The 14,072-nt window shown below is 34.7% G+C and overlaps 1 protein-coding gene across 7 annotated transcripts in view; it reads right to left on the reverse strand.

Annotated features, from left to right (window-relative positions):
• The window catches only part of FSTL5 (follistatin like 5), a 786,887-nt gene that overhangs the window by 729,006 nt on the left and 43,809 nt on the right, over positions 1-14,072 (reverse strand). For all 7 annotated transcript variants that reach the window (XM_008000150.3, XM_008000148.3, XM_008000146.3 and 4 more), the window contains one exon: positions 5,975-6,116. In XM_008000150.3, coding sequence (XP_007998341.2) covers positions 5,975-6,100 — 126 coding nt within the window. In that variant the 5' untranslated portion in view covers positions 6,101-6,116. The remainder of the gene's footprint in view (positions 1-5,974; positions 6,117-14,072) is intronic.

The raw sequence follows: 14,072 nt of genomic DNA on the forward strand, positions 1-14,072 counted from the left end.
TAATGATAGTCTCCATACTGTATATTAGATATCCAGAATTTATTCATCTTGCGTAACTGAAACTTTTTCAAACATCCTCGTGATTAGATTTTTGCCTAGGCCTCTTAAATGACTGTGAAAGCATTTTTGCTGAAACTCAAATATTTCTTAGATTCATTTTTCCCATCTATAAAAAATATGGGACTATTATGTGCACTTTGATCTTGTTAACCTAGGACTCTGATTTTTTCATTATTCTTCAATAGTTCTTGCCCAATCACAAAAATAGGGATAGGATGGTGTCATTTAATAACGAGATATAATTTGTCAGAAAAAAATAAATTTTTCAAACATAATTTATTTTATCAGAAAAAATTATGAGATTTATCAATAATATTCAGCCTTTTTGGTATATACAGAATAAACATATCAATGTATTAATTGGTATAATCCTTACTATTTAGTTAATTAATTCTTTAACTAATATTCTTTTAACTCCTCTCACCACGGACATATTTGCTCTCAGATGGTGGTCCACATTGCTTCCCGACCTCTGCAAAATACATTGACATTTTAAAGACCTTTCCTGAATATGCTGCCAGCAATCACATATTTCAGAAGGGATAGCAAATTTTTTTTCTGTCAGGAATTAATGCTCCTGAATCGGCTTGAAGGTTCACAGCCTCTAAGCAGTTAAAGTTTTGATGTTTTCTTTAATGTTTGTCTCTTTCCCTAGAGTTCTCTAGTGCCAGTTTTCAACAATCCACATCTATCACTCTTTTAATACCAAAAGTTAAAAAAGTCACATCCCACAAAGGAATTCTTTGAATTATACTGTACTATCATAAATAGCAACCCTCTTAGGAATTATTAAACCATGTATACTCTTTGCCCCTTTTACTCAGTAGCTACCCTCACAGATAAACATTTTGATTTAGTAAGTCAGGGAACCATAAGTCAATTTAGATTTGCAGGGGTAGCTCTGCACTACAAAGTTGGACATAGTAGTGTCTGGTTAAATAGAGATAAAAACATTTTAAGGACTTTAACTGGTGCCACTAGGTATACTCAAAGAATACTCTTGTCTGTCCTCATAAGATCTTCCCTCAAGCCTGACTTTGATTATAATCATCAGCAAACAATGCAGCAGTGTGATCAGCACTGTAGGTAAGAGAAAAGGTTGTAAGCTATGTTACTGACCTCAAAAGGATTTACCAGCAACCAATTAGATACATGTTAATACGCTGAACTATTAATACATACATATTACATCATTACAAATATAGCCAGAGATTAAACTGGGATGGAAAATTACAACCAAGCAAGTAGTGAGAAGAAAGGGATAACAGAGAAATGAGAATAAGAAAAGGCCAAGAGTAGAAATGAAACAGGGACCCCAAATGGTAAAGAAAAAAGGAAAACAGGGTTTGTAATAAGGTGATGTGAGTTTAAGTTCTAGTTCTGTCTTGATTGCAGACAAAGCTAAGGTTTTAAAGAAATAACCAACAACTCCCAAATCTCAATGATGTACAAAGTGAAGTGATTTAAAACCCTTCACTTCTTTTTCCACGACAATCTCTAATTGTCAGGATATTTTACTCATAATAGTTATTTAGGCAGTTTGGAATAGTTAAGTAGCCCCCACCTTGACCAGATGCTGTTTGCAATGCTTCAGAAGAAAAGAGAGTTCTAGAAGATTTTACAATTGTGATCCAATGTGAATTATGATATAATTCAGCCCAGAAGCACTTCATGGCACTTCTGCTCCCAACTCATTGGCCAGAACTAGACACATGGTCCTATCCAAGCACAAAAGTGCCAAGACACGTAAGCCTATGTTACTATCACATGAATGTGGGGAGAACAGGAAATACATTGCGTACAGGCCATATTACTACAAAAGTACTCATTCTGTAAACTCGATTAAGTTATTGAGACTGTGTATTTCCAGATACTGCTATCTGGCTTTCCAGCTATGACATTAAGTAATTAGTAAATATCTGTGAACTCCAGTTTCCCCATTTACAAAAACAGCAATAAAATCACTTATGCCATGAGAATATTCACATAATTAAGTAACCTAATATATGGAATATAGCTAACAGAGTACCTGCTATACAGTCAGTGCCCGGCGACATGTTAAGTCAAGTTCATCATGGCTGCTCTGAGTACACTCATTCTAAAGACGGCTCAAAATTTGCGAGTGTCCAAGGAACTTTCTCACAAATGCACAAGACTGTCAATAGTTACTACACTGTGCTCACACACAGAGTTTGGGCCACAGACCTGCAATGAGGATGGTTAAGTATTGCTTCCCAGTGAGTCTTCATTGGGAGGCTGGCCTAAATGAGGACTGCACAACCCTCAGGAGAAGACATTCATTTCAGAAATGGACATGGGGATTCTATGGTTGTGCTTATGGAGGAACAAGAGAAACAAACTGAAAGAACATAAGCTATTTCTCCTGAGGTCAATGTCATTTTGCTTTACTATCATCATTATCTCTATTTATTTTCTGGCCTTTTCTTCCCTATGTCTGTCCTACCTTTGCTTTTACCTGCCTTTAATGATCTCATTAGTTCTGTCATTTTCTCTTGTCCTTGGGAAAGTTACTTTACCTCTCTGGGTTTTAATAATGTCATGTGAATAAATAGGAATAATATTCCCTACATCCCAGGATTATTACATAAATTACAACAATTAATGTATATAAAACCACCTAGTATGATATGAGTATGCAATGTTTAAGTTAAAGTGGTAAATAAAATCCTCTTTTGGAATTTGGATTTGGTAATTGCATTTTACAAATCTAGAGAGTGAATGAATTCCAACATATGACATTCCATACATGCTTGTTGAGTAAATACATGGGATAAAACGTATGATCGGCTTCCTCTCTTATCTGTGGATTATAAGTAAGACTTCTATAATTAGCATGATACATTGTTGTGTCATTCATTTTTATTTCAAGATACAAACAAATTTTCGATTACATTTATGTTGATAGTTGTAAATGATATGCCTGCATATGTTTATATTTGTATCTACAATATTTCAATGTAATCTGACAAACAGGTCTCATATTTTCCTTTTTGATTCCAAAATTGGATTCATTATATGGCTGCCACACAAGTATTTGGTAAAAATGAGCTCTCTCTCTATTCGTTCAGATTCAAAGTACTTACATTCTTCTAGGAAAAAATGTAAAACATGATTTATCAGACCTGGAGATCTATTTTGTGTATTATTTATACTTTTCTAGTCAATAAGTAATATTTAACATTAGCAAAATCTAATCCAAATGAATTTTGCATTATTTGTCTTAAAAATATAAATATGTACATTTTTACAATTTAAATAAATCATACAGGTTAAAAATAATGAGTAGGAGAAAATTAATTTATATGATGCTATTAATATAATTTATTTTTAAAATTTGAAGTATTATGCTGTTGACTTTATTTTGATAAATAAGAAATTTTACTTATTTTAATAACTATATAAATAAAAATATAAATATGTATATATGATACACATGTTATCTTGTTTTCAGTCTTATTATAGCCATCTGATAAAGTCATTCATTTGCCATATATTTATTGAACCTGTGCCATGTGCCCAATACTCTCCTTGTTCCAGAGCAAGATGAAAAGTAGTTCACATCCTAATGAAAGAAAACATCCAACAAACTAAAAAATAAGTAAAGTATATGTCTTGACAAATGGTGTTGAGTTTTGCGGATGAAAACAAATCAAAGAAATTGAGAGAGAATGTTTTTGGCTTTCCATTTTCAATCATGGTTTGGTAAGGTCTCACCAATAAGGTGATGTATGAACCCAATGGGTTCATAATGGGAATCAGTGGGAAAAGGAAGGCCAGAAATTTCTGGGATCCTAGTGACACAAACAAAAATAAAAGCTCTAATACAATCCTCAAGGTGTCAGAGAAAAGAAGGTAATTCCTGAGGGCTGAATAGGAGGGTTGACAATGAGTACAAAGTATAAGATGGGGTTTTTACAGGGACTTCTACAACCCAGGATTCCTGGTCATTCCTGTCAAACATCCACTTTCTCACACAGATACACACATATTCACCAAATCTCATCTCTGCTCAAAGCTGTTTGAAAGTTAGGTATGACCAGGCATTCTCTGTCTTCGCTTTTAAAGCCAACAGTCATATATTATTTCTAACTGTTTAGTGGTAAAGACATGCAGATATATAAAAGAGTAGAAGGTGACTTACATGATTTTTGGTAGGTATTACCGCTTCTCAAACAAGTTTAACTCAGTGTGTTATTTCTTTAAAGCTTTACTAAATCTCAACACTTAAGTTTTTCTTTAGCATCCAAACTCAATAGAAAACAGTTTGTTTATAAATGTATATACTAACACATTAAAACCAGTGGTATGATATTTCGCAAGGGAACAATCAGAAAAGCATCATCATGCATTCTACCTGTCATTTTTCCGCCATTGATTTAATTAAACAGTGTCTTTTATGTTCATGGCACCAGAAATAAAAATAAAAAAATGTAAAGCATAATTCCTCATTTCAAGACATATAACTTAGGGCAGACAAACAGCACAGAATAAATATTCAATGGGTACATAAATATATGTACCAAATTGCTGTATTAATAATGTGTTCTGAGAACATTAAGTTATTTATTTCTAAACTTCGGCTGGGGATAAAACTGATTATTAGTCCATGAGGTAGGAGAAAGCAATGATAATTGAAAAGTGGTAGGTCAACGGCAATTCTCCAATTGCATATGTCAAGACTAGAAACTTTAAAAATTTATTTATTTTCACCTGTAACTGAATTTTTACAATGATTTTGACATTAAAGTATATTTTTACATTATACTTCCTTTTTTGTTGGCTATCGAATCTATCCTTCATTTTGTACCAATTAATATATTCAATAAATGTGTGCATTTAGAAAATTTCTTCACCCTTCAATGACTTAATTTATTGCCTATAAAATGAAAATAGTTACTTCTTCATAAGATTGTTTTGAATATTATATCAGATAATGCATTGAAGAGCTTAGCTTAATGTCTGGTACACAAAAGTCCCAGTAAAGATTGGCTATTTTTTCAAAATATTTGATACTTACAAAATAATTTCAGCAAAAATATATGCAGCGTAAATGCATATATTAATTCCAAAGGAAAAAAAATCTATTTGTTTATTTCAAAAGTCTTTCTTATAGACAAGTTGAATAAGAAATGTTACAGATATATAAAGTTTTCTCCCATAATTAGTATGTTATTTTTGATGTTTTTTCCTACTTTCTTAAAACTCAAAAATCTATTATAAAATGTTACGTGATTTAATAAAAAGTTTAGAATATTATTTTCAGTATCATGGACTGTTATTAAAATAAAACACTAGCTTAATTTATCATAAGTATTTAATGTTTATAATTTATTATATGCCTAAATATCAGTTTATTTTATACTTCAAAACATTTAACATAAAAAGTGGAGTATTTGTCCAACATTAGAAAACCCCATACTATGAAATTTTCTAATAATTTCTATGGAAACAAATCCTTTGCCAACCTATATATCTTCAGATGGTGTAGATAACTTTGTGTTTATCTTATAGCAAAGCTAAGCATAGGACGTAATAATTATTTAGTTTAAAATCTTCTAAAATCACAATTAATATGGGAGTAATATAAATTATCTGGTAGATTGGGTTTTATATTTACTTCTTTATAAATTTACTAGTATTACTCTATGTAAATTCTAATAATTATGTTTTTAATGGTCCATCTCTATTCTTTGTCAAGAAGTAGATCTCGAAATTGTAAATTTCCAAATTTACTGCTATTTCATGTATTAAAATGTGCATTTTAAAAATCATATGGAAACTACTGAAAGTATATTCTCAAATAAGTGCACCTATGTGAATAATAAACCAGAAAACGAATAGCTTAGTTTATAATTGGCAGGCACTACAAGCAGATTCAGAATATTGACTGTACCTTATGTCGCAATCTCATTAGAGGCTGATAGGATTTAAGGCCATATCCTCCTTCTTTTGTTGGCCTTCCTTCTGACTCCAGAAAAATGAATCCAAGAACCAAGACAACTGAGCAGCACTTAAACATCCTTACTGCTTTTCACCTGTCAAAATTAAAATTGCAAGGAATCAGAGAAAATGAATTATATATTGAAAAACACGTATCATGAAATATTTAATATCACGTATAAATCTCCATTAATCTAATGAAAACTTGCTGGTAGTTGCCAAGGGAAATGAGAAGTAAGTATCTCCAAATACAGATTATTCCTTTGATCATAACAAATATTTTTTTATTCAGACAAAATATTAAATAAGAAGAAATAAAGGGACTGATAAAAATGTGGTAAGAAAAGAGTTAATAAAAAAAGGTCAAAAGAAAAGGGGAAATAGAGAAAATATTGCATTATACTTAATTTTCTAATTATCTGTACAGAATATAATTATTAATATATAAATATTGAACTTTTATTTGAGTATGTTTGATGAACAAATATTAATAGACTTATAGTTATTATAATTCACTGGTAAATATTGATGAGATGTTAATAAGATAGTCTATGATAGGCAGTACTTAATAAATTAACTGAGTACAACAGAAGCTATGCAGGTGGATTATATTTAGTTACTAATGTACTTTTTCAGTATTTAAAAAGGCATTTCCTAGAAAATTGCTTTACAAGCACTTTAAACTAAAAGCGCTACTTCAGCCTTTCTATATTTTTGTATATAAATAAGTTGTAAAATGGCATAAACTTATTATTGTATAAATACTAAGTCCTTTCCAAACACACAAATCTAAACTTTGAGTTCAAGTATTTCCTGCTTTATCACTTTCGCCAACACACCTCCTTCCCTACTGTGACAGAGAGGAGTTTTTCTTCTGTCAAAGTCAATCTGTTATGTCTGACTTCTTGAGAAACGTAATCAATTGATTAACATTGCTCTATGCTGTATTTCGGGTTTGTTTTAGAGACAGGGTCTTACTTTGTTACAAAGGCTTGAGTGCAATGGCACCATAAATGACCCTCCTATCTCAGCCTCCCCAGTAGGTAGAATGGCAAGTGTGTGCCATCAGGCACAGTTAATGTTTTATTTTTACTTTTCAGAGACAGGGTCTCACTATCTTGTCCAGGCTAGTCTTGAACTCCTGGTGTGTCAAGTGCTTCTCCTGCTGTGGCCTCCCAAAGCACTGAGGTGACAGGCATGAGCTACTGAGCCTGGTTCTTGACTGAATTTTCAACTCCCTTTCTCAATTATTTTCTTCCATCTTTAGACAGATGTAAATGGCCTATGTTTTAAGGTAATTTCTCTCCTCTACTTTTTGAATTTCTGGAATAGTTATATACATCCTTCCATCCATTTTTTTACCCTAGTCCACTCAGTTATGCTTCTGACCTCATCAGGCCATTAAACTGACTTTTAGCTTTCTCAAAGCTAACCAGCACAATCACACACACACACACACATACACACACACACACAAACACACACCAGTGGGCATTCCTAATGCACTTTTACAAGACATATGCTGGCCATTCCTTTTTTTTTTTTTTTTTTGGAAGAAATTGTCACTTTCTTTGGTATTTATAACATTTCTCTCTTCTGTTTCTGTAGATTTTGTGAAAATTCCTCAGTACTTTACCAGGTTCAGCCTACTGCTTTATTTTGCCATTAAATATTGTGGCTTATCAAATCTCATTGCTAGCCACCTATATTCCTGTTTCATTCATTCAGCCCAGGTTATCTTAACATCATCTCTGGTCTTAATTATATATATTGCTTCACATTCAATCTCTAGAATGGTATAGCTTGCTTACTTAGTTCCACCTTCATGTTTCAAAAACAGTCCTTCATAGTATGCACACCCTCCCATAACACCACACTTTTCCAGATTTTCATTCATCTGTGTACTTAAATCAGAAACCAAGGAAACATCTTTGATATCTCTTGTTTACCCCCTAAACTCATCACTAAATTCTTTTATATCTACCTTCTAAATATATTCCTAAACTTTGCTTCCTCTCCATATTGACTGTCCTCACTCTATTGCAAGCTGTCAAGACACTTCTCACCTAAACTGCCCTAACTACATCCTTGTTAGTCTTCCAAATTTCTATATATGCATCTTAAGTCCACTCTCCACATGAGAGCCTGAGTGATCATGTTATTGCACTCATTAATAACTTTAGCATATTTTCATGTACTTTTGAGATAAAAACCAAAATCCCTGACCTAGCTGACAAGTTCCCAGTGTTGGGGCTCTATGTTTTCCTCTCTTCCTCTAGATATCACCTCCTGCGACACTAAACTTCATTCAGTGTTTTTAACTTATTTTGCCTGTCTCTGCTATAAGGCTTTTGTAAGGTATTTTCTCCACTGGAAATAAGGCCCTTTCTTCCTGCCCCATTTATCACCAAAAAACTTTCACATATCAGACATCTCTCTCAAGAATCTCTTCCCTGAGTGACTTGTTTTAGTTACTTATTCCCATAGATCAATTTTCCTTCATTTCAGGGATGTAATTATAAATCATAACCATGATTATTTGAAAAATGTTGGTCTTCTCCATTAGATTATATATCATTTTTTTTCTCCAAACTTTGTTAATGCAGGAAATCGTTTGCTTTTAGTTTTGTTTTCTTCAGCATTACATCTCCTGGGCCTAGCAAATAGCCTGGCACCTACTGAACAATAAACAAATGCATAAATGTTCTGCATTCAAGGATAAAATAAAGATCACGTTTCCTTACATTCTGATAATGTTTAATGCAATTCCTATTTCCAATGATGCTACAAAGCTTCTGAAAACTAACCTGAGCAAACTAAATATTTTCATTTGCAACCCGTCCCCTCCCCTCTTTTTTTTGTCATTTTGATGTATAGCCTAATCCTTTTCTCAGAGGTGAATATTTGTTTATAAGACATCTGGATGGAAGATATTAAATCCAAGATAGAGCCAAGAATAAAGCAAAAAGGACCAGCTCAAGTTAGGAGATATTTTCCACAAGGTTCTGAATACATCTGCTGCTTCTGTTGTCCACCAGGAGAGTCAAGAAAGGGGCATGAAAACAACTTCCTTCCATGCGGACTCTCCGTACAAATGAGGTTAGAAATCTCTTTAAAGTGCTCACTAAGATTTCTCTTTCTCTGCCCTCCCTCTCATTTTCTCTTTCTCTTCTTCCCTCTCGTCTTTCTCTTTGTGTGTGGACACAGACACACACACAGACGTGCACACACACACACATATTCTATATGACTACAAATATTTCACGCATTATAAAATATAGAGCAAATTAACAATGAATTTTAATAGGTTACTAAAAATCTTATAAAGCTTCTGTTAGATCCCATGCATTCAGACTTAGATCAACATTATCCTGAAATATTTTATCTGCCCAAAGGCAATCAGCTAGAAATATCTGCCTTACATTTCACTAAAAGTCAATAAAAATAAGTCAGTATGTAAATCTTCAAGGCCGTATATGCAACCTATTTGTGCTATTTTCATCTACATTTCTTATATGATTAACCATAATTAATTGTTTTCATTAATAATCCTGATTTCCAAGTCCCAAATCTCTCAGTAATGCGAAGTTACACAAAAATAAATATACATATATGCTTTGCTGCAGCAAAATTTATCATACCGCTGGATTGATTTACTGGTATCACAAATAAAACTAAACAGAACTAATACTAAAAGTCAGGTAGTCAGAAGTCAGTTTTCCTTAGGAAAACTCTGATTTCTATTACACATAGGCATTTGAGCTCAGTAGTATAGAGGTAATAGCGAAAAAAGACCAGAGAAAGAACAAAACCTAGTTTCTGTGCTCATCTTTTGTAAACAACGACCTTGTAATTTTTTTCTTCCTTGAAATATCACTAAGAAAACCAATTGAATCCAATTATATAGTTATCAAACAGTAACCAAAATAAAAAGAATGGCTCTTCTCGATGTATGCTCAGAGAATCATGATCACCTTTTTATTTCTCTTTAGATACAGAATCCAAAGATATCATTATTATATCTTTAAAAGTTCACTCATCCACAGAAAGTGTTCTGGAAATTGTTTGTAAATCAGCAGTAATCGATCCCATGATAAACAGTGTCGTAATCTCACTTTGTCAGTATAGTAACCTCTGACAACCTGTTAGGTTTTCAGATTTAATTGGCAGTTTGTTGACAGCTCACTAAGAACACTGAAAAGCACGTGACTAAAACAAACCAGCTGGAACAGATGGTGCAATAATGATCCTGTGACTTTTCCTTGTAACCCCCATGTTCATAGGAAAGCATCAGAAAACAACCTCATTATTAACTTGAAGAAAACAAAATGCATGCGTATCTAAAAAATATCTGCCTAACTTCAGATCTAACAAAGTGAGACTTTAAAATGGTGAGGGGGTGGGCAGAGATCTCTCGTCTTCAAAATATGTTTCTTTGAATCAAGCCATTTTTATTTTCTCCGCCTGGCAAATCATGCCATGCTGCTTGCAGGGGGTAGGATTTAGAGTAATTACGTTATTTAGTAGATTCAAATTTGAGGGATTTTGATTTGTTTACATATTCTCCAGAATGTCACTTCTAATCACTCGGAAAACTAAGACCACCGAAGCTTTGCCTTAAGAATAAAATGCAGCATTTGAGATGGAGTAGAAAACTGTCGTAGCATGCCTTTGAATGAAGAGTGTCAAGATGAAGCAAAATCTCCAACATTATCAATCGTTGCAGAGAGGTTAAGTATCCTCACCTGCCTCTCACTCTGTTGCGAGTGGGCCATCTCGGGTTCTTGACTTCATGGTACAAAAGACTTTGAGACCAAGTTCAAAGTAAGAGCATGCAAAGAAGTTTATTGCAAAGCAGCAGTGCACTGTGAGATGCAGAGCAGGCTGCTCAAAGGGTGAGGCTGCATCTAGTGCCTTAGAAGGAATTTCTTGTATGGGAGCTGTACGTGAATATTCATAAAATACTGGTGAGGTAACGTGTGCAAAGGCTGACCTCTAATTGGCTCATGCGCTCAGTATCTACATGCTCTAACACAGTTCGCATGTACCATTAGCATATAAAATCTCCACGTAGGTGTGGGCTTTTTACCACTAAAATGAGGAAAGGGTTGCTATAAGTTAAATCTTGAGCTTAGCTGTGCATGCAAGACCTCAGAGAAGTCCCTGCCCCCTGCCACCCAACTCCCACCCCCAGGCAGGAATTTGTAACTAATAGCTTCTTGGGCTTTTGGTGCTAATTGGCTGGAGATTGGGGGTGGGGGTGGGGGTGGGGGTGGGGGTGGGGGTGGGGGTGGGTGGGTGCTACGTCAGAAATAAGGGACTTTTGTTCTCTTTTCCAGGTAGTACTAGATATCAGGAACTTGTAGCCATCTGGTGGTCTGCTGGTATCCTGTAGGACCACTTGCTTGTAAAAGAGTTAGGGGCTGATGCAGGAAAGTGCAAGGGAAAAGAGCCCGCGGGGCTTCACACAAGGGAGACATCAGTACGGCAGGCCTCGCGGCGTTACTTACCCTGCCACAATTCCGTAATGAAAAACTCCTCACCCCGTCCTAGAAAACTCCTGTGGGTCTTTCCAGAGGTAACTCCAACCCAATTCTTTGTGAGACCTTCCTTGACATTACCCAGGCTTTCTGTTCTCTGCTGCAATTCTGTATCTCCCTTATGACTGCACCTTGCACCGTGGCTATTGCTTTTAGGAAGGCTATCATTCTTACAAAGATGTAGAAGAAAGTAGTTTAGATGTACTAAACTAGTACCCACAGTCTAGCAAGTTTCTTACATTCCACAGACTTCTAGCTCTATTATGTAGCAGAAAAGAGCTATAAATGCTCACTAGTGCCTTTTTTCTTTTCTGGTATCCTAGAATTCTATGAGACAGGAAAACTGACTTCTAACTTGCCTTCGGTCTTACTGTGTAACCTAAGTAAAACTGATTAGCCTGGGTGGGCCCCATCTGTAAGAGGGAATTTACAAGCCAATATAGTGTAGCACCTGTACTGGATTATTCCATCTGATTAGGTTTATCAAGCTGGAGAAGAGAAAGGAGAAAGAACAGGTTTGAGAGAGCAAATGGCATTTTCCTTTTGGAGGTGCCTTTTGGTAGACCAAATGGAGATATTAACTAAGCATTGGGATATAGGAACCTGGAGTTTAGCAAAGAGAAATGGGCTAGAGATACCTGTTTGGGGTTCTTAGCATTTATAAATCACCCAATCTAGGTGTGAGATAGGAAGAGGATGTGATTAGAGAAGAGAAGAGGTTCAAAGACTATGCCGTCAGGCAGGTTTAGTTAAACGTGTTTACGTTATGTATTTCTATAAAATAAGAATACTGAAATGGTAAATTTGGAAAAATAATAGATGAAAAATTTTATTCAAATGGAATGACTGGAAGCCACAGCTCTCCTTATCATCTGAATTGCTACATGGCTATTGGCTTATTTGTTTATTCTCTGTATTCAACCACAGAGTTGACTCAGTAAAGACAGAACTATGTCAATCATTTCTGTAAATTAAAGTGGTACTTGGCCCACAGTATAATCTCAATAAATATTTGTTGGTAAATAAAATAATGAATAAACTAATGATAAAAATTAATTAATTTGAAATAGTAGGTATACATTAAGTGATTTTTATTATTCTTTATGTAATTGAAAATATTTGAATTGACTGTGAAGTGAGTCGAAAAATTAAGTTGCAATTATCACAAAAAGTCTTTTCTTTTACACTTGGATCAAAACTAGTCTTTCAATGGGAAGTTCTTTTGGAAAACCTCCGTTGTCAAGGACAGAAACACTTTTTATTCCTTATCTTAACCGGAATTGGAAGGAACAGAGTGACTTCTCTAACATCTATCAGGCAAGTCTGTTTGTTGTAGCAGTTATTTTCATCTATTGAGACACTTTAACTTCACACCTACTACTGTGAACTCTGTGGTTGAATTCTAATTTAATATTTTTCTTAGGAAAAAGCATTCTCCAAAGAGTCGTTTTTTTTTTTTTGAGACGGAGTCTCACTCTGTTGCCCAGGCTGGAGTGCAGTGGTGCAATCTTTGCTCACTACAAGCTCCGCCTCCCGGATTCACGTCATTCTCCTGCCTCAGCCTCCAGAGTAGCTGGGACTACGGGCGCCCGCTATCGTATCTGGCTAATTTTTTGTATTTTTAGTAGAGACGGGGTTGGCCCGGATGGTCTTTATCTCCTGACCTTGTGATCTGCCTGCCTCGGCCTCCCAAAGTGCATGAGAAGAGTCCAGTTTTATAAGAGTAATGGATTCCCTCTTTCAGAGAAGTGGATTTTCTCCATTCAGCAGCACATTCTCCTCATCAGAGCAATAGATGTGCCACGTCATTGTACCAGCTGCAAATACTTTTTCTAACTAGCACGATTTACAACAAAAACAAGGAATTACTGCCTTTCATGTTGTATATCTATAAGGACGAGCAAGAAAGGAAAAACAGATCCTATATATCCTACTAGATACAGTAGGATAGTACCAGATGGTATTTAATTCTCAAAAAATATTTTCAATAAGTATTATTGTCTATATATGACTACCATAAAGAAAAATAAAAGAAAAATAGAGATGAAATGTCCAATTTTAAAAAGTTAGTAACAAGGCTGACTATAATAAAATCTGATTCATTCTGGTTATTTAATACTACTTTTAAGTCACACATACAGGGTGAGAGAACCTCCTGAGGCCAGGAGTTCAAGTTAAAGACCAGACTGGGCAATATAGCAAGACCCCCTCTCTAAAAAATACATTAAAATTAGCCAGACATATAGGTGTGCACCTATAGTCCTAGCTACTCTACTTGGGAGCCTTAGGTGGGTAGATTGCTTGAGCCCAGAAGTTTGAGGCTGCAGTGAGCCATGATCATACCATTGCACTCCAGCCTGGGCAACAGAGTGAGATCCTCTCTCTCTTAAAAAAAAAAAAATAGGAAAAAAAGGTGCACACAATGATGCAGTTAAAAAGATACTTCCTGTACAAGAACTATCTACACAGAAAAAAACAACTAATTATTCATACCGAATACTTCTGGAAGAG

This window comes from Chlorocebus sabaeus, chromosome 7 (genome assembly GCF_047675955.1).
Source record: "Chlorocebus sabaeus isolate Y175 chromosome 7, mChlSab1.0.hap1, whole genome shotgun sequence".
In the NCBI taxonomy this organism is placed as follows: domain Eukaryota; kingdom Metazoa; phylum Chordata; class Mammalia; order Primates; family Cercopithecidae; genus Chlorocebus; species Chlorocebus sabaeus.